The sequence below is a fragment of the Cololabis saira genome, chromosome 24, assembly GCF_033807715.1.
Source record: "Cololabis saira isolate AMF1-May2022 chromosome 24, fColSai1.1, whole genome shotgun sequence".
Taxonomy (NCBI): Eukaryota; Metazoa; Chordata; class Actinopteri; order Beloniformes; family Belonidae; genus Cololabis; species Cololabis saira.
This window is the reverse complement of record NC_084610.1, coordinates 3,811,252-3,832,144: the sequence shown is the minus strand read 5'-3', so window position 1 is coordinate 3,832,144 and position 20,893 is coordinate 3,811,252. Positions and strand designations below refer to the sequence as shown.

The window sequence follows — 20,893 nt, the reverse complement described above, 5'->3', positions numbered from 1 at the left end:
GGCAGTTTTCAAATAATGAGTCTTTACCATCAGCTGTTTAAAGTTTACTCTCTGCTAAACTTTGCCGCAAATGTTTACTATAAACAAGTAAACAGTCATCGGGAGCAGAAGTCTTTGTGAGCGCTGATCGACGTTATACCTCGTTTAATTTTTTGCTGCTGTCCGAATTACAGAGTGTTTGTACCATATATATATATATATATATATATATATATATATATATATATATATATATATATATATATATATATATATATATATATATATATATATATATATATATATCGTACAATACAAAGTATAAAACACGGTGAACTATAAAGAGTGTTTTATTTGGCCTTGGAACTGGACTAGGTTATGTGGTTTGTCGAACTGGAGAAGAGTAATGCAATAAAGTAGTGTTATTTGTAAATCATTGTGGGGTTATTAAAAAGTACTGTAAAGACATTGATCCTGAGTAAATGTAAAATCCTAAAACGACACTAACTGTAACGACTGACATCGTTTTCCCATTTGTTTGTGCAGTTTAATTTCTGTGAAAATGATGCTTGTTGTGCTGCAGCAAATGTTTCATTTGTACAAAGCAGTTGACGCCTGTTCCTGTTTAGCGTTTGTTCCTTTATTCTAGACATCCTACGGCTCCAGGTCTCCATCTAGTGGTCTGATAGAAGAACATCAGCTGAAGGGAATACAGAAGATCTAATCAGTAGATCTTTGATGTGCTTCCTCCAAAAAAAGAAAAGAAAAACATGTGTGACCTGAATTTCAGGTGAATTTAGCAGCATGGATGGTCATGAGGATGGAGAGGAGGGAGTCCCTCCCTCACAAACACCTCCGTGTGAGAAAGACGAGAACCACAGCCAAGCTCAGAAGTGAGATGATCATTTCTAACTGTCCATGACTATTCTGCATGTCACAGCTCAGTTCTTACATTACCAACCATCATCTTTCACAGGACCGAACCAGAACCAGAACCAGAACATGATCCCAGCTGTGTTTCCTTGAAGAGCAACAGGTCAAGAGACATTATCACTACGTTTAAAGACCGGCCTTCTGCTGCAGAGAGGTGGGTTGTTTGTTGTTTGTAGTGATGCGTCAATGACGTTTGATGTGTGGACTTCCACAAATTGTCAACGTCATATTCTCTCTTTGACAAATGGCCACACTCGCGTGGGTCACCCAAAACAAACAGTTCACTCTTTGCAGAATGGAGACCCAAACTGGGACTTCCTCACAGCGTGTCCAGCAAAGCCCTGCAAAAGCCCCTAAAAACTGTTCTCCCTAAGTCATCGAAAGTATGGGAACACTTTAAATCTAGTCTCAAGCATCTTTTGTAATTGGCAGCGATGTTGGAGCATCTAAAGCGGAGGCACCTCTGTCTCTCGTGGACGGGAAAATAATTAATACAAAATAAGCAAAATATTTGTAAAAACTAACGTCACATGATCAAATTATGGTAAACATCAGCTCCTTTACGTGATGTTTTCTGGTCATAACTGTTTACCGGCATGAAAAACATTTTGTTTGTTTGCTTGTTTTAAATTGGTTAGCTAAAGCTAAATTGTCAACGGAGAATGATTCCTACCGAAAACAACTTTTTTTTTAGTTCCATCTGCCATAGAAGTTTCCTATGTTGCGTAATTGCCTTTTGATGATGCACGTGCTTCGACTTTTTTTAATGTAATAAAAATATGTAATTTAGTGTGAAGTGCCCTTCTCCAAATATGTTATTTTTAACGTGTTATTTTGAACACATTTGGATAATATGCAGTGCAATGCAAAACACTGCTGTGTAGTCGTGTTTTGCATTGGACTGTATTATTTAAATCTTTTGTCATTTTGTACAGGAGAGATTTTTGTTGGACTGTAAGAGTAAACAAGCTGGCCTTTTGATTTTGTATAATTTTATTATATAGTTTTATTTTGCTGTGCAAAACTGTGTTGTTTAATGAACTATAAGGATTTTCAAATATTTATTTGATACCTTATGGTTTTTATTGATCGAACAACAGAAAAATCCTTAAAATAATCGTCCAATTACTCATTAGATTAGTCGACTTATCGATAATCGTCACATTAATCGTTTTAAAAGTAATCGTTTACCCCCAGCCCTAGTTTCTAAAACCTGCCAAAGTCTCATGTTTGATGCTTCCAGAACTAAACTGATCTCAGACATGAGTCTGACACGAACACAGCTCCTTCTATCAGGAGCATATTTTACATTGGCAGACACCCTGCGTTTTACACTTGAATCTCGCGTGTCGCCGGTCCTTTTTACTAGTGATGCACCGAAATGAAAATTTGTGGCAAAAACCGAAAATAATAATAAACACTTGGCCAAATACCGAATAATACCCAACAATGGTTCTTCGCAGGTTTTCATTTACTCTGCCAATTGTTTCACCATTGCATAAATCAAAAAAATGTACAGTGAAATACCCGCCAGTAACATTTTGTCTTACTGTATTTATTGTATTTTTTTTCATAATCCTTTTTCATTTTCTCCCGTTCAAATCCAGTTAATCGGGTCGCGGTGGGGCTGATCTCTGCAATTTGAAGCCTTGTATAATAATTGTAAAAATCTGGGTTATTTTCTTGGAGGATCTGGTCAAACATATCAGACAGTCAGGGTTTTCCACCGCATCGGTAGTACAGTACTTTTCTCTACGCGGTGCGTCCCGTAACCGTCTCCATCACCAAGCGGTTTCCCAAATCCAACTCAGCCTGGATCATTTCTCGTGTCCTCTGCTTTTTCCCCACATCCAAGTAATGACCTGACATGCTGACATGTTTGCTGCATTTAACACCACTCCACGCTTTTCGCTGTTACATTGCGTCATCCAAACATGCCGTTATTAATAGTTTGGTTTTTCCCCACTTATTCCACCAAACACCGAAAGTGTTTATTTTGCTATTTTCAGCCGAACAATTTCAGTTACGGAACACTCAGTGCATCATTACTTTTTACATTTACTGACTCGTAGCGTGGCCCTGCCAATAACTGGCCTCAGAGTACACAGGGTCGCAGGTTGGGACTAAGGTAAACAGAACTGGTGGGGGGTCCTGAGTGGGATTTGTTGATGACAAGATGAGGATGGATGCGATCTCCTCAGCCTTTTACAGAACCTTATCTGCAACTGGCTACTTAAATGACAGACCGGCATTGCAAGACATTAAACTGGGCTCATTGGCAGACTAAAGAATCAGAAAGAAGTTCTTTGCAGTCAACGACCACAACAGCGGGAGTGGCAGAGGGAGACTGATGGTCATATATGTGCAAAATGCTTTGGGAGAAGTCGCTACACGAATCCCGTTGTTATTCAGCACAGATCTGCCACCCGCTCCAGTCAAGCTCTGGAGTGAGATGATCATTTCTAACTGTCCATGACTATTCTGCATGTCACAGCTCAGTTCTTACATTACCAACCATCATCTTTCACAGGACTGAACCAGAACCAGAACCAGAACATGATCCCAGCTGTGTTTCCTTGAAGAGCAACAGGTCAAGAGACATTATCACTACGTTTAAAGACCGGCCTTCTGCTGCAGAGAGGTGGGTTGTTTGTTGTTTGTAGTGATGCGTCGATCACGTTTGATGAGTGGACTTCCACAAATCATCTACATCATATTTTCTCTTTGACAAATGACCACACTCGCGTGGGTCACCCAAAACAAACAGTTCACTCTTTGCAGAATGGAGACCCAAACTGGGACTTCCTCACAGCGTGTCCAACAAAGCGCTGCAAAAAGCCCATAAAAACTGCTCTCCCTAAGTCAGGGGTATTCAACTAGATTCGGCCGGGGGCCACATCTGCAAAAGGACTGTATGAAGAGGGCCGCACAATTTTAAAATGTGGGGGTTTTCAAAATGTATTTTTCACTCAAAGACGAAGACTTATGTAAATATAATACCTTTGTATTATACATTTGAATATATCTAGTTTACATATAAATTATGTATTAATTGTCTCCAGATATAGTAATTGTGAATGTTAAATATAATATTCAGATAAAGAAATATTATTTTGAATGCAAGTTCATTTTGAAACCATGCATTGTGCAAACTTAATGAAGTTGATATTGACCTACTTTTAATAAAACACGCCATAATGACAAAGCACCACTTTCCACCAAGATTTCCTTATTTGAATATTATATTAAGCATTGAGCACAACCATTTTAGTCCATAGTAGCCAGTTATAAAAATATTATTAAAATAATTTTTTTTTTTTTTTTTTTTCAACAAACACCCCCTTTTTTGAAATATGACCAGGGGCCACATAAAAGCTCCTGGCGGGCCGCATGTGGCCCGTGGGCCGCCAATTGAATATCCCTGCCCTAAGTCATTGAAAGTATGGGAACACTTTAAATTTAGTCTCAAACATCTTTTGTAATTGGCAGCGATGTTGGAGCATCTAAAGCGGAGGCACCTCTGTCTCTCGTGGACGGGAAAATAATAATTACAAAATAGGCAAAATATTTGTAAAAACTAACGTCACATGATCAAATTATGGTAAACATCAGCTCCTTTACGTGATGTTTTCTGGTCATAACTTTTTACCGGCATGAAAAACATTTTGTTTGTTTGCTTGTTTTAAATTGGTTAGCAAAAGCTAAATTGTCAACGGAGAATGATTCCTACCAAAAACAACTTTTTTTAGTTCCATCTGCCATAGAAGTTTCCTTAGTTGCGTAATTGCCTTTTGATGATGCACGTGCTTCGACTTTTTTTAATGTAATGAAAATATGTAATTTAGTGTGAAAAGTGCCCTTCTCCAAATATGTTATTTTTAACGTGTTATTTTGAACACATTTGGATAATATGCAGTGCAATGCAAAACACTGCTGTGTAGTCGTGTTTTGCATTGGACTGTATTATTTAAATCTTTTGTTATTTTGTACAGGAGAGATTTTTGTTGGACTGTAAGAGAAAACAAGCTGGCCTTTTGATTTTGTATAATTTTATTATATAGTTTTATTTTGCTGTGCAAAACTGTGTTGTTTAATGAACTACAAGGATTTTCAAATATTTATTTGATACCTTATGGTTTTTATTGATCGAACAACAGAAAAATCCTTAAAATAATTCGTCCAATTACTCATTAGATCAGTCGACTTATCGATAATCGTCACATTAATCATTTTAAAAGTAATCTTTACCCCCAGCCCTAGTTTCTAAAACCTGCCAAAGTCTCATGTTTGATGCTTCCAGAACTAAACTGATCTCAGACATGAGTCTGACACAAACACAGCTCCTTCTATCAGGAGCATCTTTTACATTGGTAGACACCCTGCGTTTTACACTTGAATCTCGCGTGTCGCCGGTCCTTTTTACTAGTGATGCACCGAAATGAAAATTTGTGGCAGAAACCGAAACCAAAAATAATAATAAACACTTGGCCGAATCCCGAATAATACCCAACAATGGTTCTTCGCAGTTTTTCATTTATTTTGCCAATTTTTTCACCATTGCATAAATCAAAAAAATGTACAGTGAAATACCCCCCTGTAACATTTTGTCTTACTGTATTTATTGTATTTTTTTTCATAATCCTTTTTCATTTTCTCCCGTTCAAATCCAGTTAATTGGGTCGCGGTGGGGCTGATCTCCGCAATTTGAAGCCTTGTATAATAATTGTAAAAATCTGGGTTATTTTCTTGGAGGATCTGGTCAAACATATCAGACAGTGAGGGTTTTCCACCGCATCGGTAGTACGGTACTTTTCTCTACAAGGTGCGTCCCGTAACCGTCTCCATCACCAAGCGGTTTCCCAAATCCAACTCAGCCTGGATCATTTCTCGTGTCCTCTGCTTTTTCCCCACATCCAAGTAATGATCTGACATGCTGACATGTTTGCTGCATTTAACACCGCTCCATGCTTTTCGCTGTTACATTGCGTCATCCAAACATGCCGTTATTAATAGTTTGGTTTTTCCCCACTTATTCCACCAAACACCGAAAGTGTTTATTTTGCTATTTTCAGCCGAACAATTTCAGTTACGGAACACTCAGTGCATCACTACTTTTTACATTTACTGACTCGTAGCGTGGCCCTGCCAATAACTGGCCTCAGAGTACACAGGGTCGCAGGTTGGGACTAAGGTAATGGCTCATTATCATAGCTATCATAGCTGGCTAATAAAATGACAGACCGGCATTGCAAGACATTAAACTGGGCTCATTGGCAGACTAAAGAGTCAGAAAGAAGTTCTTTGCAGTCAACGACCACAACAGCGGGAGTGGCAGAGAGAGACTGATGGTCATATATGTGCAAAATGATTTGGGAGAAGTCGCTACACGAATCCCGTTGTTATTCAGCACAGATCTGCCACCCGCTCCAGTCAAGCTCTGGAGTAAGATGATCATTTCTAACTGCGCATGACTATTCTGCATGTCACAGCTCAGTTCTTACATTACCAACCATCATCTTTCACAGGACTGAACCAGAACCAGAACCAGAACATGATCCCAGTTGTGTTTCCTTGAAGAGCGACAGGTCAAGAGACATTATCACTACGTTTAAAGACCGGCCTCCTGCTGCAGAGAGGTGGGTTGTTTGTTGTTTGTAGTGATGCGTCGATGATGTTTGATGCGTGGACATCCACAAATCGCCAACGTCATACTCTCTCTTTGACAAATGGCCACACTCGCGTGGGTCACCCAAAACAAACAGTTCACTCTTTGCAGAATGGAGACCCAAACTGGGACTTCCTCACAGCGTGTCCAGCAAAGCGCTGCAAAAAGCCCCTAAAAACTGCTCTCCCTAAGTCATTGAAAGTATGGGAATACTTTAAATCTAGTCTCAAACATCTTTTGTAATTGGCAGCGATGTTGGAGCATCTAAAGCTGTGGCGCCTCTGTCTCTCGTGGACGGGAAAATAATTAATGCAAAATATGTCACATGATCAAATTATGGTAAACATCAGCTCCTATACGTGATGTTTTCTGGTCATAACTGTTTACCGGCATGAAAAACATTTTTTTTTGTTTGTTTTAAATTGGTAAGCAAAAGCTAAATTGTCAACGGACCACAGTTCATCTCAATCCCTGTTCACATCACCTTTAGTTCATGGTTGTGTGTGCAGGTACGATGTGAGCTAATTCTTCGTGATTCCTCCACAGAGTTGAGCAGCAGAGCTCAGAGCCTCCCATTCGTCAGTCTGTCCAGCAGCAGCAAACAGATCTGGACTCCACATTAATGGTAGAACTACTTTTATATGCATATTGTTGATTGTCTCTATGCTGAATTTTGAATCCTAGTGGATTGTTATGTGTTTAACTTATGTCTGATGTTTCTCCATGACTTCACTGTCATTCTTACGGTCTCCAGATGCTGGAGGAGAACATTGCAATGTTTGTGAAGAAGGAGATGAAGAACATCCATAGGGTTCTGAGTGCAGATTACCCAGAATCTATAGAAAATCAGAGTGAGGATGAGAAGGTGTTTGAGGGTGAGAATGAAGAGCAAAGAAGAAGCAAACAAGCATTTTTGAAGATCGCATTGTTCTTCTTGAGGATAATGAAGCAGGAAGAGCTGGCTGACCGTCTGGAGAGCAGTAAGAACATTTCTCTTCACATTTGGATAAATGATTCAGAATGTATCTATATATTCAATGACTTGTTCTTTAGGCTGATTAAAATTAGGAGTGGCAGGAAAAAAAACATTGCACAAAAATAAACATAGTTTATCAAGACTTGACTAACAAGTCCAAGAACATGTTACATTACTACATTATGTTTTAACCTTCTCGCTGCTGTTATCATTTTTTAGAGTTGGTTATTAAAGGGGACCTATTATGGCATTTAATGTATATTTTAAACAGGCCTTGAATGTCTTTAAAACAGTCTAAAGCTTGTTTTTTCTACATAAATCAGAAATTCAGCCTGTGGGCCATGTCTCTAGTTTTACCGCTTCTAACCTCTTTTCTGTGAGGGATTCTGAGGGGCGGGGCTATGATAATGAGGCTCTGCGATTGGCTGCCTGAATGACGTGGCAATTGGAAGGAAGGAAGGAAGGAAGGAAGGAAGGAAGGAAGGAAGGAAGGAAGGAAGGAAGGAAGGAAGGAAGGAAGGAAGGAAGGAAGGAAGGAAGGAAGGAAGGAAGGAAATGAGCCAGAAAGAAAGAAAGAAAGAAAGAAAGAAAGAAAGAAAGAAAGAAAGAAAGAAAGAAAGAAAGAAAGAAAGAAAGAAAGAAAGAAAGAAAGAAAGAAAAAAGGATAAATTCCCGTTGATGACGTGTTTGTGTAACAAACATGGCGGATCTGAGTCATTCCAGTTTTGCAGTACAGGTGTAACTCATTTAATTGTTTTTATTAATATGATATAATATTAATTAATAATTGAATTGGTGTAGTTTAGTAGCATTTAGTATTCTTTTAGAGCAGTGATTTGGGGGTTCCAAAGACTGAATGTGGTGATAGATTTATAGTTACAAAGGTGGAGTTGAATTGGTATTTTTTTTAATTGTCATTTTTATCGTTATCGGGATAAATGCCAGAAATTATCGTGATACATTTTTTAGTCCATACCGCCCATCCCTACTTCACACTAATTCACACAGGAAGATTTAATTGAATTCTAAACAGTTACACCACAGTTATTTACTCCGATTCCTCATCATTTCATTTCTTATTTTACAAGACAAATGAATCATGTTAACTGTAAAGAAATCACAACACTGAATGTTCACAAATGGCAACTTTATTGTTAAAAAAATAAAAGAACATAAGTTGTATATAAATAACATGTATGCACTATTGCTGGCTCAGGTGCATTGCTTGGAAGATCTGAAACCATAAACAGAAGAAAAATGTATTACTAATAGAGCTCCGGTGTTACACAACACTCTGTTAGGGATAACCGGAGCACCGGAGCTGCTCACCGGTCCGGTCCGGTCCGGTGAGCAGCTCCGGTGCTCCGGAGCTAAGCTAAATACTTAGCCCATACAAAGATCATACTTGTAGACAAATATAAATAACATAAAAAAAATAACGTCACTTACTGCTGACTCGTGTGCAGTTGCCGGCTCCGTACTCTGGGCACTGATCCTTTTTATGAGGGTAAATGTCGATGCAAAAACTGTCCCTCGCTGTGGAAACAGTCACCGCTTCCAAACAATGGCGGGCGCTCCAGCCGGCGGAGTTAGTTGTGAGCGTGGTTTCAGCAGCGGAGGAGACCTATGGAAATCTGCCCCTATGGTGACGTCACCATATGGGCAGATTCTGAACGGCTCATAGAAGTCATATGACACTGGAAGATTCTGCCGGGCGGGGTGTACAGACCCTGCAGAATTTCGTGGCTTTACATCTTTTCTGTGTTGGCAGGGTGAGGGGAGACCACTTTATATATGTTAAAACAAGAAAAAACGTGTTTTTCATAATAGGTCCCCTTTAAATCAAAATGGAGCTGCAGGAAATATGTCCAAACATCAGTGAAAGAAACTGATGGCAAACTTTGAATTCAAGAGTTTTCCTGGTTGAAGGAGCCACATATGACATGTATTTTGCAAAGTTTGGTTATAAATGCTAACCATGGTGAAGAAAAAACAAAGGACCGTTACGTCGCCCGGATCAGCGTCACCGGGGCCCCGCCCTGGAGCCAGGCCTGGGGTTGGGGCTCGTAGGCGAGCGCCTAGTGGCCGGGTCTTTGCCCGTGGGACCCGGCCGGGCTCTGCCCGAAACGGCGACGTGGGCCCACCTTCCCGTAGGCCCACCACCCGCAGGAAGGACCATGGCAGGCCGGTGCCATGTGGACTGGGTAGCAGTCGCGGCGGGGTGCCTCGACGACCCAATCCCTGGACTAAAACCCTCACAGTGGGGACATGGAATGTCACCTCGCTGGGGGGGAAGGAGCCGGAGCTTGTGCGTGAGGTTGAGAGGTACCGGCTAGAGATATTTGGGCTCACCTCCACACATAGCTTGGGCTCTGGAACCCAGCTCCTTGAAAGGGGCTGGACCCTCCACTACTCTGGAGTTGCCCAGGGTGAGAGGCGGCGGGCTGGTGTGGGCTTGGTTATAGCCCCCCAGCTCAGCCGCCATGTGTTGGAGTTTACCCCGGTGAACGAGAGGGTCGTTTCCCTGCGCCTTCGGGTCGGGAAAAGGTCTCTCACTGTTGTTTGTGCCTACGGGCCGAACAGCAGTGTGGAGTACCCGACCTTTTTGGAGTCCCTGGGAGGAGTACTTGATAGTGCTTCAACTGGGGATTCCATTGTTCTACTGGGGGACTTCAACGCTCACGTGGGTAATGACAGTGATACCTGGAGAGGCGGGTTGGGAGGAACGGCCTCCCCGATCTGAACCCGAGCTGTGTTTTGTTGTTGGACTTCTGTGCTAGTCACAGTTTGTCCATAACGAACACCATGTTCAAGCATAAGGGTGTCCATCAGTGCACGTGGCACCAGGACACCCTAGGTCGGAGGTCAATGATCGACTTTGTTGTCGTTTCATCTGACCTTCGGCCGCATGTCTTGGACACTCGGGTGAAGAGAGGGGCTGAGCTGTCAACTGATCACCACCTGGTGGTGAGTTGGATGCGCTGGCGGAGGAGGAGGTTGGACAGACCGAGCAGACCCAAACGGATTGTGAGGGTCTGTTGGGAACGTCTGGCCGAGCCCTCTGTCAGGGACATCTTCAACTCCCACCTCCGGGAGAGCTTCTCTCAGATCCCGGGGGAGGCGGGGGACATCGAGTCCGAGTGGACCATGTTCTCTGCCTCCATTGTCGACGCGGCGGCTCGAAGTTGTGGTCGCAAGGTCTCCGGTGCCTGTCGTGGCGGCAATCCTAGAACCCGGTGGTGGACACCGGAAGTACAGGATGCCGTCAGACTGAAGAAGGAGTCCTACCGGGCTATGTTGGCCTGTGGGACTCCTGACACAGTAGATAGGTACCGGCAGGCCAAGCGAGCCGCGTCTCGGGCGGTCCTGGAGGCAAAAACTCGGGTCTGGGAGGAGTTCGGGGAGGACATGGAGGAAGACTTTCGGTCGGCCTCGAGGAAATTCTGGAGGACCGTTCGGCGCCTCAGAAGGGGGAAGCAGTACTCTGCCGGCACCGTTTATGGTGCGGGTGGGGAGCTGTTGACCTCGACTGGGGACATCGTCGGACGGTGGAAGGAATACTTCGAGGATTTCCTCAACCCGACTGACATGCCTTCCACTGAGGAAGCAGAGAGTGGGGACTCTGGGGCGTGCTCATCCATCATCCAAGCCGAGGTCACCGAGGTGGATCGTAAGCTCCTCGGTGGCAGGGCACCGGGGGTGGATGAGATTCGCCCTGAGTACCTCAAGTCTCTGGATGTCATAGGGCTGTCTTGGTTGACACGCCTCTGCGACATTGCATGGAGGAAGGGGACAGTACCGCTGGAGTGGCAAACCGGGGTGGTGGTCCCTCTGTTTAAAAAGGGGGACCGGAGAGTGTGTTCCAACTATAGGGGGATCACACTTCTCAGCCTCCCCGGGAAAGTCTACTCCAGGGTACTGGAGAGGAGATCACGGCCGATAGTTGAACCTCGGATTCGGGAGGAACAATGCGGTTTTCGTCCCGGTCGCGGAACACTGGACCAGCTCTATACCCTCCGCAGGGTGCTCGAGGGTTTATGGGAATTTGCCCAACCAGTCTACATGTGCTTTGTGGATCTGGAGAAGGCATTTGACCGTGTCCCTCATGCCATTCTGTGGGGGGTGCTCGGTGAGTATGGAGTCCGGGGCCCTCTATTAAGGGCTGTCCGGTCTCTGTATGATCGGAGCAGGAGTCTGGTTCGCATTGCCGGCAGTAAGTCAGACTTGTTCCCGGTGCATGTTGGACTCCGGCAGGGCTGCCCTTTGTCACCGGTTCTGTTCATAATTTTTATGGACAGGATTTCTAGGCGCAGCCAGGGGCCGGAGGGGTTCTGGTTTGGGGACCTCAGGATTTCATCCCTGCTTTTTGCAGATGATGTTGTCCTGTTGGCTTCATCGGACCGGGACCTTCAGCATGTGCTGGGGCGGTTTGCGGCCGAGTGCGACGCGGCAGGGATGAGAATCAGCACCTCCAAGACCGAGGCCATGGTTCTCCACCGGGAAAGGGTGGCGTGCCTTCTCCGGGTGGGTGGAGAAGTCCTGCCTCAGGTGGAGGAGTTCAAGTATCTCGGGATCTTGTTCACGAGTGAGGGGACGATGGAGCGGGAGATTGACAGACGGATCGGTGCAGCGTCCGCAGTTATGCGGTCGATGTACCGGACCGTCATGGTGAAGAGGGAGCTGAGTCGAAAGGCGAAGCTCTCGATTTACCGGTCAATCTACGCACCTACCCTCACCTATGGTCATGAACTTTGGGTAGTGACCGAAAGGACAAGATCGCGGATACAAGCGGCCAAAATGAGTTTCCTCCGCAGGGTGGCTGGACGCCCCCTTAGAGATAGGGTGAGGAGTTCGGTCACCCGGGAGGAGCTCGGAGTCGAGCCGCTGCTCCTTCACATTGAGAGGAGTCAGCTGAGGTGGCTTGGGCATCTGTATCGGATACCTCCTGGACGCCTCCCTAGGGAGGTGTTCCAGGCATGTCCCACCGGGAGGAGACCCCGGGGAAGACCCAGGACACGCTGTAGAGACTATGTCTTTCGGCTGGCCTGGGAACGCCTCGGATTCCCCCCGGAGGAGCTGGAGGAAGTGTCTGGGGTGAAGGAAGTCTGGGCATCCCTGCTGAGGCTGCTGCCCCCGCGACCCGGGAACGGATAAAGCGGCAGACGATGGATGGATGGATGGATGGATGGATGGATGGATTGGTTATAAATGTTGGTGCTTCAGAATGGAGATTTTAATAGCTCTTCAACATTACATGATGCAGACAAAATTGATGACTGGATTTACCTCTGCGGAAAATATCCGCTTGATGTAAATGGAGCAGATTTTTATCTGGACTGACAACTCTTTGCTCCTTTAATTATGCTGCTGATGACATCACAGTAGCTTGGCTCAGACCAGGTTGAGTAGCCTAAGGAGCAAGACAGGTTTTTGACAATACCTCAGAGCGAATCTTGTAACTTTGATTTTGCTTTTACAGTACGTAACGTTGTTTTTGAACGGAGTTACTGCCTTGGAAGATTATTTTTCTAGTGTCAAGCTTATTGCCAAGAAGACTGCTTAATAGTAATGGTTAAGTGGAGTAGTCAGAAGAAGAAAGATTGCCGCTACAGGATGTGTAGTGTCTTCAAAAGAGAAAAAAAATTGTGCCGCTGAGACTGAGGTTGAGCCTGATTGTCCGTCGCGTATAACAAAAACTTAAATTAGAGAAATCAAAATAAGTTGAAGCTTTTATTAATGACAAAGTAAAGTAAATTATGATAAATGTGCACAAACTTGAAGTCAGACCCGCAAATAATAACACTCTTGTAAGGAATCAAGAACTGGATATTGCCATCAGAATAATAAGTTGTTTAGACTGAGAAAAGACTTTCAATTCAGCCTTGACCCAAAGAATCAAGACATCCTCAAGTACTGTATGGTTAACTGCATTAACGAAACAAAAAAAAACATACTGATAATCTTTTCTGGTGTTTATTCAGAACAAGTTGCTTCTGTCTGTCAACGACAGCTCAAGTTGAGGCAAGAGGACACATGCAAGTGTGTATTTGAAGGGATAGCAAAAGCAGGAAATCCAACCCTTCTGAATGACATCTACACAGAACTCTTCATCACAGAGGGATGGACAGCTGAAGTCAATCAAAAACATGAAGCCATACAAATCGAAGCTGCATCTTGGAAACAAGACATGAAGGAAACAAAAATCAGACCCGAAGACATATTCAAACTGCTACCTGGAAGAGTTGAACCAATCAAAACAGTGATGACGAAGGGGGTGGCCGGTATTGGAAAAACTGTCCTAACGCAGAAGTTCACTCTGGACTGGGCTGAAGGCAAAACCAACCAAGACATCCAGTTCACATTTCCATTCACCTTCAGAGAGCTCAACGTGCTGAAAGAGACAAAGTTCAGCTTGGTGGAACTTATTCATCGCTTCTTCCCTGAAACCAAAGGAATCTGCAGGTTTGAGAAGTTCCGGGTCGTCTTCATCTTCGACGGTCTTGACGAGTGTCGACTTCCTCTGGACTTCCACAACAATGAGGTCCTGGCTGATGTTACAGAATCCAGCTCTGTAGATGTTCTGCTGACAAACCTCATCAGGGGGAAACTGCTTCCCTCTGCTCAAATCTGGATCCTCACAAGACCTGCAGCTGCCAGTCTAATCCCCCCTGACTGTGTTGACATGGTGACAGAAGTCAGGGGATTTAAGGACACACAGAAAGAAGAGTATTTCAGGAAGAGATTCAAAGATGAAGAGATGGCTAGTAGAATCATCCCCCACATTGAGACATCACAAAGTCTCCACATCATGTGCCACATCCCCGTCTTCTGCTGGATCACTGCTACAGTTCTGGAGAAACTGTTGAAAACCACAAAGTCTCGAGAGCTCCCCAAGACCCTGACTGAGATGTACATCCACTTCCTGGTGGTTCAGGCCAAACTGAAGAAGGTCAAGTATGATGGAGGAGCTGAGACAGATCCTCACTGGAGTCCAGAGAGCAGAAAGATGATTGAGTCTCTGGGAAAACTGGCCTTTGAGGAGCTGCAGAAAGGAAACCTGATCTTCTATGAATCAGACCTGAGAGAGTCTCACATCGATATCAGAGAAGCCTCAGTGTACTCAGGAGTGTTCACACAGATCTTTAAAGAGGAGAAAGGATTGTACAAGGACAAGGTGTTCTGCTTCATTCATCTGAGTTTTCAGGAGTTTCTGGCTGCTCTTCATGTCCATCTGACCTTCATCAACTCTGGTGTCAACCTCTTAAAGGAACAACAGCTGGACACCCGTAATAAGTCTAAAAGAAAAAGAGATGGAGCTGATGAGAGAACTTTCTACCAGAGTGCTGTGGACAAGGCCTTGCAGAGTCCAAATGGACATCTGGACTTGTTCCTTCGCTTCCTCCTTGGTCTTTCACTTGAAACCAATCAATCTCTCCTAAAAGGTCTGCTGACTAAGACAGGAAGGAGTTCACAGATCAATCGTGAAGCAGCCCAGTACATTAAGAAGAAGATCGAGGAGAATCCATGCCCAGAGAAGTGCATCAATCTGTTCCACTGTCTGAATGAACTTAATGATCATTCTCTGGTCGAGGAGATCCAACAGTACCTGAGTTCAGGCAGTCTCTGCACAGACAAACTGTCTCCTGCTCAGTGGTCAGCTCTGGTCTTCATCTTACTGTCATCAAAAAAAGACCTGGAGGTGTTTGACCTGAAGAAATACTCGGCTACAGAGGAGGCTCTACTGAGGCTGCTGCCAGTGGTCAAAGCTTCCAAGAAAGCTCTGTAAGTATTGATACAAAACATCTTCAAATATGTTAATTTCTTTTACTATACAGAAAATAACTTCAATTAAATTTAGTGTTGTGAAATTAATGTTGGTGTACTTTACATGAAGGGAGAAATCCAGAAGATTATTCTACTATTCCAACACCATTGAATTGATCTTGTTATATTGTGTAATTACAATTGAATTCTTCCATTTTTGTTCTGCAGACTAAGTCTCTGTAATCTGTCAGAGAGAAGCTGCAGAGCTCTGTCTTCAGTTCTCAGCTCTAAGTCCACCAGACTGACAGAACTGGACCTGAGCAACAACGAGCTGAAAGATTCAGGAGTCAAGACGTTGTCTGTAGGACTGAAGAGTCCAGGATGTGAACTGGAAACACTGAGGTCAGTCTTCATTAAAATGTTTGATCACACATTACATTATTTAGTGTCACTAAAAAGGAGAATTGGGGTCTCGAGGAAATATCTGGTTTAAAGGACATGGATACGGATTTCCAGGTCAGATGAATTTATTTAACTGTGGTCTTTAGGCATCTACACACAGTAATAAACTCAAAAAACAGGCGGATGGCTAAACAGACGAAGAAAAGGGCACCATCTATCGGCAGCCACATGAAGGAAAAAGTAAACTGCCTTCACTCGACGGTGTTGGCACATAATGGTTGTGGTGCATTCAGGGACCGTTGGTAAAGTCTGGTGAGTCCAGTAACGTGGGACAATTCAAACCACAATGGAAAAATTAATAATATAAAATACTATGAACTATTAAATATAAACAGTGTGGGCTTTCTAACAGTCACTATCATTGTTAATGCCGTCATGCTTGAATAAACTGTAATAAACCAGTAGGAAATTCTAAGCTTCTCTCTTGCCTATAATGATTTTTATACACATGAAAATACCATTTAAAAAAAAAAAAAAGAGCTAAGAAATACCAATTAAATCACACATCAATTCAATTCGATTTTATTTGTATAGCGTCTAATACAACAGTTGTTGTCTCTAGACGCTTTCCAGAGACCCAGAACATGAACATAAACCCCCGAGCAATTATTACATAAACTATGGCAGGTAAAAACTCCTCTTTTTTCTTGTTTTAACATATATAAAGTGGTCTCCCCTCACCCTGCCAGCACAGGGGAGACAAAATACCATGAATTTCTGCAAGGTGTCTGACCCCCACCGGACAGAGTCCCCCAGTGTCACGTGGTTTTTTTTGAGCCGATTAAAATCTGCTCCCGTCGTGAGTCACGACGGGAGCAGATTTCCAGAGGTTCAGCCTCCGCTGCTGAAACCACGCCCACAACCAGCTCTCTACGCAGGCTCGAGCGGTCCTTACTCGAGCCAGTCGGACGCGGCGCCGCGGCAGAGCGGATCCGGGTTAAATCATCCAGGTTCCCTGGTGGTTTGGGAGCTGGGTCCTCGGAGGTCCTTCCCAGGCTGGACCAGCTTCACCCTCCGAGATTTTCAGCCAAATCTGTCGGTTTGATCACCGGTAGCGGTCGATGCGCAGCGGATGCGCCCCAGAGCGGATCTGTGCGCCCGCCGTGGGGTTGCGGCGCCCGTCGCGCAGCATCCGCCGGGCAGATCCGGCTGAAATTCCGCTGGTCAGTCCCCGGGAGTCCCTGCTACCAGTCCAGGCGGGTTCCTGCGGTCCCGGCCGGTCGGAACCGATCAGATTCCCGGTTAAAGCCGCGGTGATGTGCGCTGCTCCAGCCTACTTCCTGGTTTCCAAAGCGGAGTCCGTCCGACTAAATTGTCCAGGTTCCCAGCCGCTTTGGGAGCAGGGATTTCTGGGGTACGTCCCAGGCTGGATCAGCTTCACCCTCCGAGATTTTCAGCGAAATCTGTCGGTTTGATCACCGTTAACGGGGGAGGCTCCCCGGAGCCATGCCGGGCGCTCCCCGGCGTGGCTCCGGGGCCAGCGTTCAGCATCCGCCGGGCAGATCCGGCTGAAATAGTGCATAAATATTATTTATATACAACTCATATTTTATTTTTTTAACAATAAAGTTGCCATTTGTGAAAATTCAGTGTTGTGATAATTTACAGGCTCGGGCTGCTCTGGCGGAGCGAGGTTTATTCTCCTCCCCTGCTACACGTCATTCAGGGAGCCAATCAGCACAGAGCCTCATTATCATACCCCTTCCCTTAGAATGGAGCACAGAAAAAGGGGTTAGAAGCGGTAAAACTAGTGACAGTGCCCACAGGCTGGATTTATGATTTATGTAGAAAAAACAAGCTTTAGATTGTTTTTAAGACATTCAAGGCCTGTTTAAAATATACATTAAATGCCATAATGTGTCCCCTTTAATACCCACATCTTTTCAGTGATGTGAGTGGGCTTGCTTCATGTGTGCAACACATTTCTTTTTTTTTCCTTTTTACTGTACAATACAGTATGCATTACTTTCTACATATTTCTTTCCAAAAATAACCAGCTCCCTGAGGAAAAAAACCCAGCAGCAACAGCTAAACAAATAATCAAAATTTCAACAATTGCTCTGCAAAAATGTCAGCTTTAATCCCCACAACTTTTCAGTGAGTCTGGTGGGCTTGTTTCATGTTACAGATCCTCTCAAACCGGTTGCAGGTGAGAGATTACCACATGCATCTTCCTTCCAGTAGGACCGGGTAGTTGTGGGGCCTGAAGCAGCAGGTCCTGGTTAGATTCCTGAAGCAGCAGGTCCACGGTTAGATTCCCGCCGGCCAGACCATTACTTAATGTCATTCCCCTTCTCTCTTCCCCTTATTTCCGGCCAAATCTTAAAGAAATGAAAAATCTTAATTTTTTTTTTTTTTTTTTTAACTGAATCTACCTTCCAACCTCGCCGCGCCCCCCCCTAGGGGGCGCGCCCCCCAGTTTGGGAACCACTGCCTTAAGCCAAACAGTGGCATCCTGGACAGCTGTACCAAAATAGAGACATTTTCTATTAAATTACTCAAAATGGGGCCGAGTGGCTGGTAAGTTAACAAGTGGCTAACACAAGCGGCTACACTCAAACACAATAGCACCAAAACCACAACGTTGATTTTAATTTGCTGGAGGAGTTCCTTGGACAATGCTGATTAACAATATATCACATAAATCAGTACTTTTCAGTTCATGAATTGGGCCAATTGTCCTTATGGCCTTCTGCTTAGACACGTTTCCTCCTCTGACCCTTCCAGGCCAATCTAGAACGTGTCATTGCAGTGAGCTCGTTACAGATATCAAGACATCTTGAAACTAAGACTTCTGATGCTCTATTAGGTTTTTCTTCACAGTTGTGTTGTCATGTGTGTGTTGTGTTTCTGCAGACTGTCAGGCTGTCTGATCACAGAGAAAGGCTGTGCTTCTCTGGCATCAGCTTTGAGCTCCAACCCGTCCCATCTGAAAGAGTTGGACCTGAGCTACAATTGTCCAGGAAAATCAGGGGTGAAGATCCTCTCTGCTGGACTGAAGAATCCACATTGGAAACTGGAAACACTCAGGTATTGTGATGCAGCCACGCAGAAGATCAAGAGCGCTCAACACCATGTCCTCCAAAACTATTATTAGTCATTTCCCTGCCTCCTCTGAGATAATAATAATTGACTGGCTCGCAGCTCCACAGCTCAAGCACATCAAAGAGTGTGTACAATCTGAACCATAGACCACAGGTCTTCATGTTAGTGGGCACTGCCTCATTAAATGTGTCAAACACTAAAAACATTGCATCCCAAACACCACCTGCTTAAATTAGGTATTAGGTATAAATAACATTCACTTCACAGCTTTAAGCAGTTTTTGACTACTGACAATCGTTCTAGATAAAAGCGTTGCGGTTTCACTCATCCACACATGGTCTTCTCGTCAGCCTGGCTGATTCAGCAAAGATGAAATCAAATCAAAAGACTGGTGAAATTAGACAACCATAGGACTTTAGAGATGCTACTCTCAAGTTAGACCTTGGTGTGTTCCTTTTTGACATTGAAGAACCTGTGTATGAGAGCTGTCAAATGTTCATGTTTTCATACTGAAAAGAGAGTAAACTGGACTGATCCCCTCTTCTCTTCAGGATGGAGCCTGCTGGAGTCCAGTGGATGAAACCAGGTCTGAAGAAGTGTAAGTCGTTTTTCATGAGATTAATGAAAACAAAGCAGCTTCAAACTATCACACAACCATTCATGAGTCAATCAGTGATGACAGATCAATAACTCCAGCAGGGTTGTTTTTTCTTCTATCTATTAGATTCCTGTGAACTGAGAATCGACACAAACACAGTGAATAAAAACATCAAATTGTCTGAAGACAACAGGAAGATGACCTGGTTGAAGGAGGTTCAGTCATATCCTAATCATCCAGACAGATTTGTTGAGTGGCCTCAGCTGCTGTGCAGAGATGCCCTGACTGGTCGATGTTACTGGGAGGTCCAAAAGAAGGGCAGAGTTGAGATATCGGTGAGTTACAGAGGAATCGGAAGGAAAGGAGACAAGAAAGACTGTGTCTTTGGGAGGAATGAGCAGTCCTGGAGTCTGGAGTGTTTTGAAGATGGTCAGTATTCTGTCAGACCAGGATCCTATTCCATCTCCTCTTCCTCAGTCTCAAATGGAGCAGCAGTTTATGTGGACTGTCCTGCTGGGACCGTGTCCTTCTACAGTGTCTCCTCTGACAAACTGAAGCATCTCCACACCTTCAACACCAACTTCACTGAACCTCTTTATCCTGGATTTGGGTTCTGGCCCGATTCTTCTGTGACTTTGGGTTCAGCTTAGTAATTCATTGAACTGAAAGTCCAATGTGTACTAGGGATGGTAACAATTAATCGATTTTAGATAAATTGTGGATAAGAAATTACTCGATTATATTAATCAATCAACAGTTAATCACCATTTTATCATTGGGCTGTTCCGTGATGCTGATTTAATGTCTCGTTCCGCTCACACGATGGCGCCGTTGCCATAGCCTATTCAAAATGTCATGTCATGCATACACCTCCCTGCTTCCTTTACCGACAGCTGTCTGTTGTCCTGCAAACACAACACAGAAACCAAGAAGCAGTCGTGGTCAAAACCGAGTCCTGTGTGGGAACGAGTGGCGTAGCCACCAGTGTGTCAGGGTGTGCCTGTACCACCCACAGAGATAGCTTGCACACCCAAAAATGTGATGCTTTTTTTCTGTTATAGGCTTACTAACATGTTGTATTCTAAATCTATGCTATTCCTATGTAATCATGATGTTCAAAATAATTCAAAATAAAACTTTATTTTAGCATGTAAAAACTTCCGTCAGGCGATGTGTTGCGGCACCTGCAACCGACCCTGATTGACTGTGTTTATGCAACTCATCAAACGGATTGTGGATGGTGGACATGAGTTCCCGTCCATTATTTAAGTCTTAGTCTCCTGTGACAAAGATATTTTCCCCAAGATTAACTGTGTGCTCGTATTCTGATATCATTGCCTGTTACAAGTTGCTGTTTGGAGTGCCTTTTTTCAGTTGTCAACAGGATCAGAGCCTTCAGCAGAGCGACAATGCTCACAGAGAGACTGAGTAGACTCTTGTTAATCACAGAGAAACTGGACTCTGATGAAAT

The 20,893-nt window shown here is 44.0% G+C and overlaps 1 protein-coding gene across 1 annotated transcript; it reads left to right on the top strand.

Moving 5' to 3' along the window:
* Nucleotides 1-442: 442 nt before the first annotated feature.
* On the top strand, nt 443-20,862 carry LOC133425162 (NLR family CARD domain-containing protein 3-like). Its single transcript, XM_061715843.1, has 11 exons — nt 443-872; nt 956-1,066; nt 3,443-3,553; nt 6,438-6,548; nt 7,124-7,202; nt 7,332-7,557; nt 13,535-15,335; nt 15,546-15,719; nt 18,636-18,809; nt 19,376-19,422; nt 19,549-20,862. Exons 1-11 carry the CDS (start codon nt 784-786, stop codon nt 20,070-20,072), a joined length of 3,447 nt encoding a protein of 1,148 aa, XP_061571827.1. The 5' UTR covers nt 443-783; the 3' UTR covers nt 20,073-20,862.
* Nucleotides 20,863-20,893: the final 31 nt, after the last annotated feature.

Coding starts and splice junctions, on each gene's coding strand:
- LOC133425162 (XM_061715843.1), top strand. CDS start 784: ATGGATGGTCATGAGGATGGAGAGGAGGGAGTCCCTCCCTCACAAACA. Junction 15,336..15,545: donor AAAGCTTCCAAGAAAGCTCT/GTAAGTATTGAT, acceptor TTTGTTCTGCAG/ACTAAGTCTCTGTAATCTGT. Junction 18,810..19,375: donor TGGAAACTGGAAACACTCAG/GTATTGTGATGC, acceptor TCTTCTCTTCAG/GATGGAGCCTGCTGGAGTCC.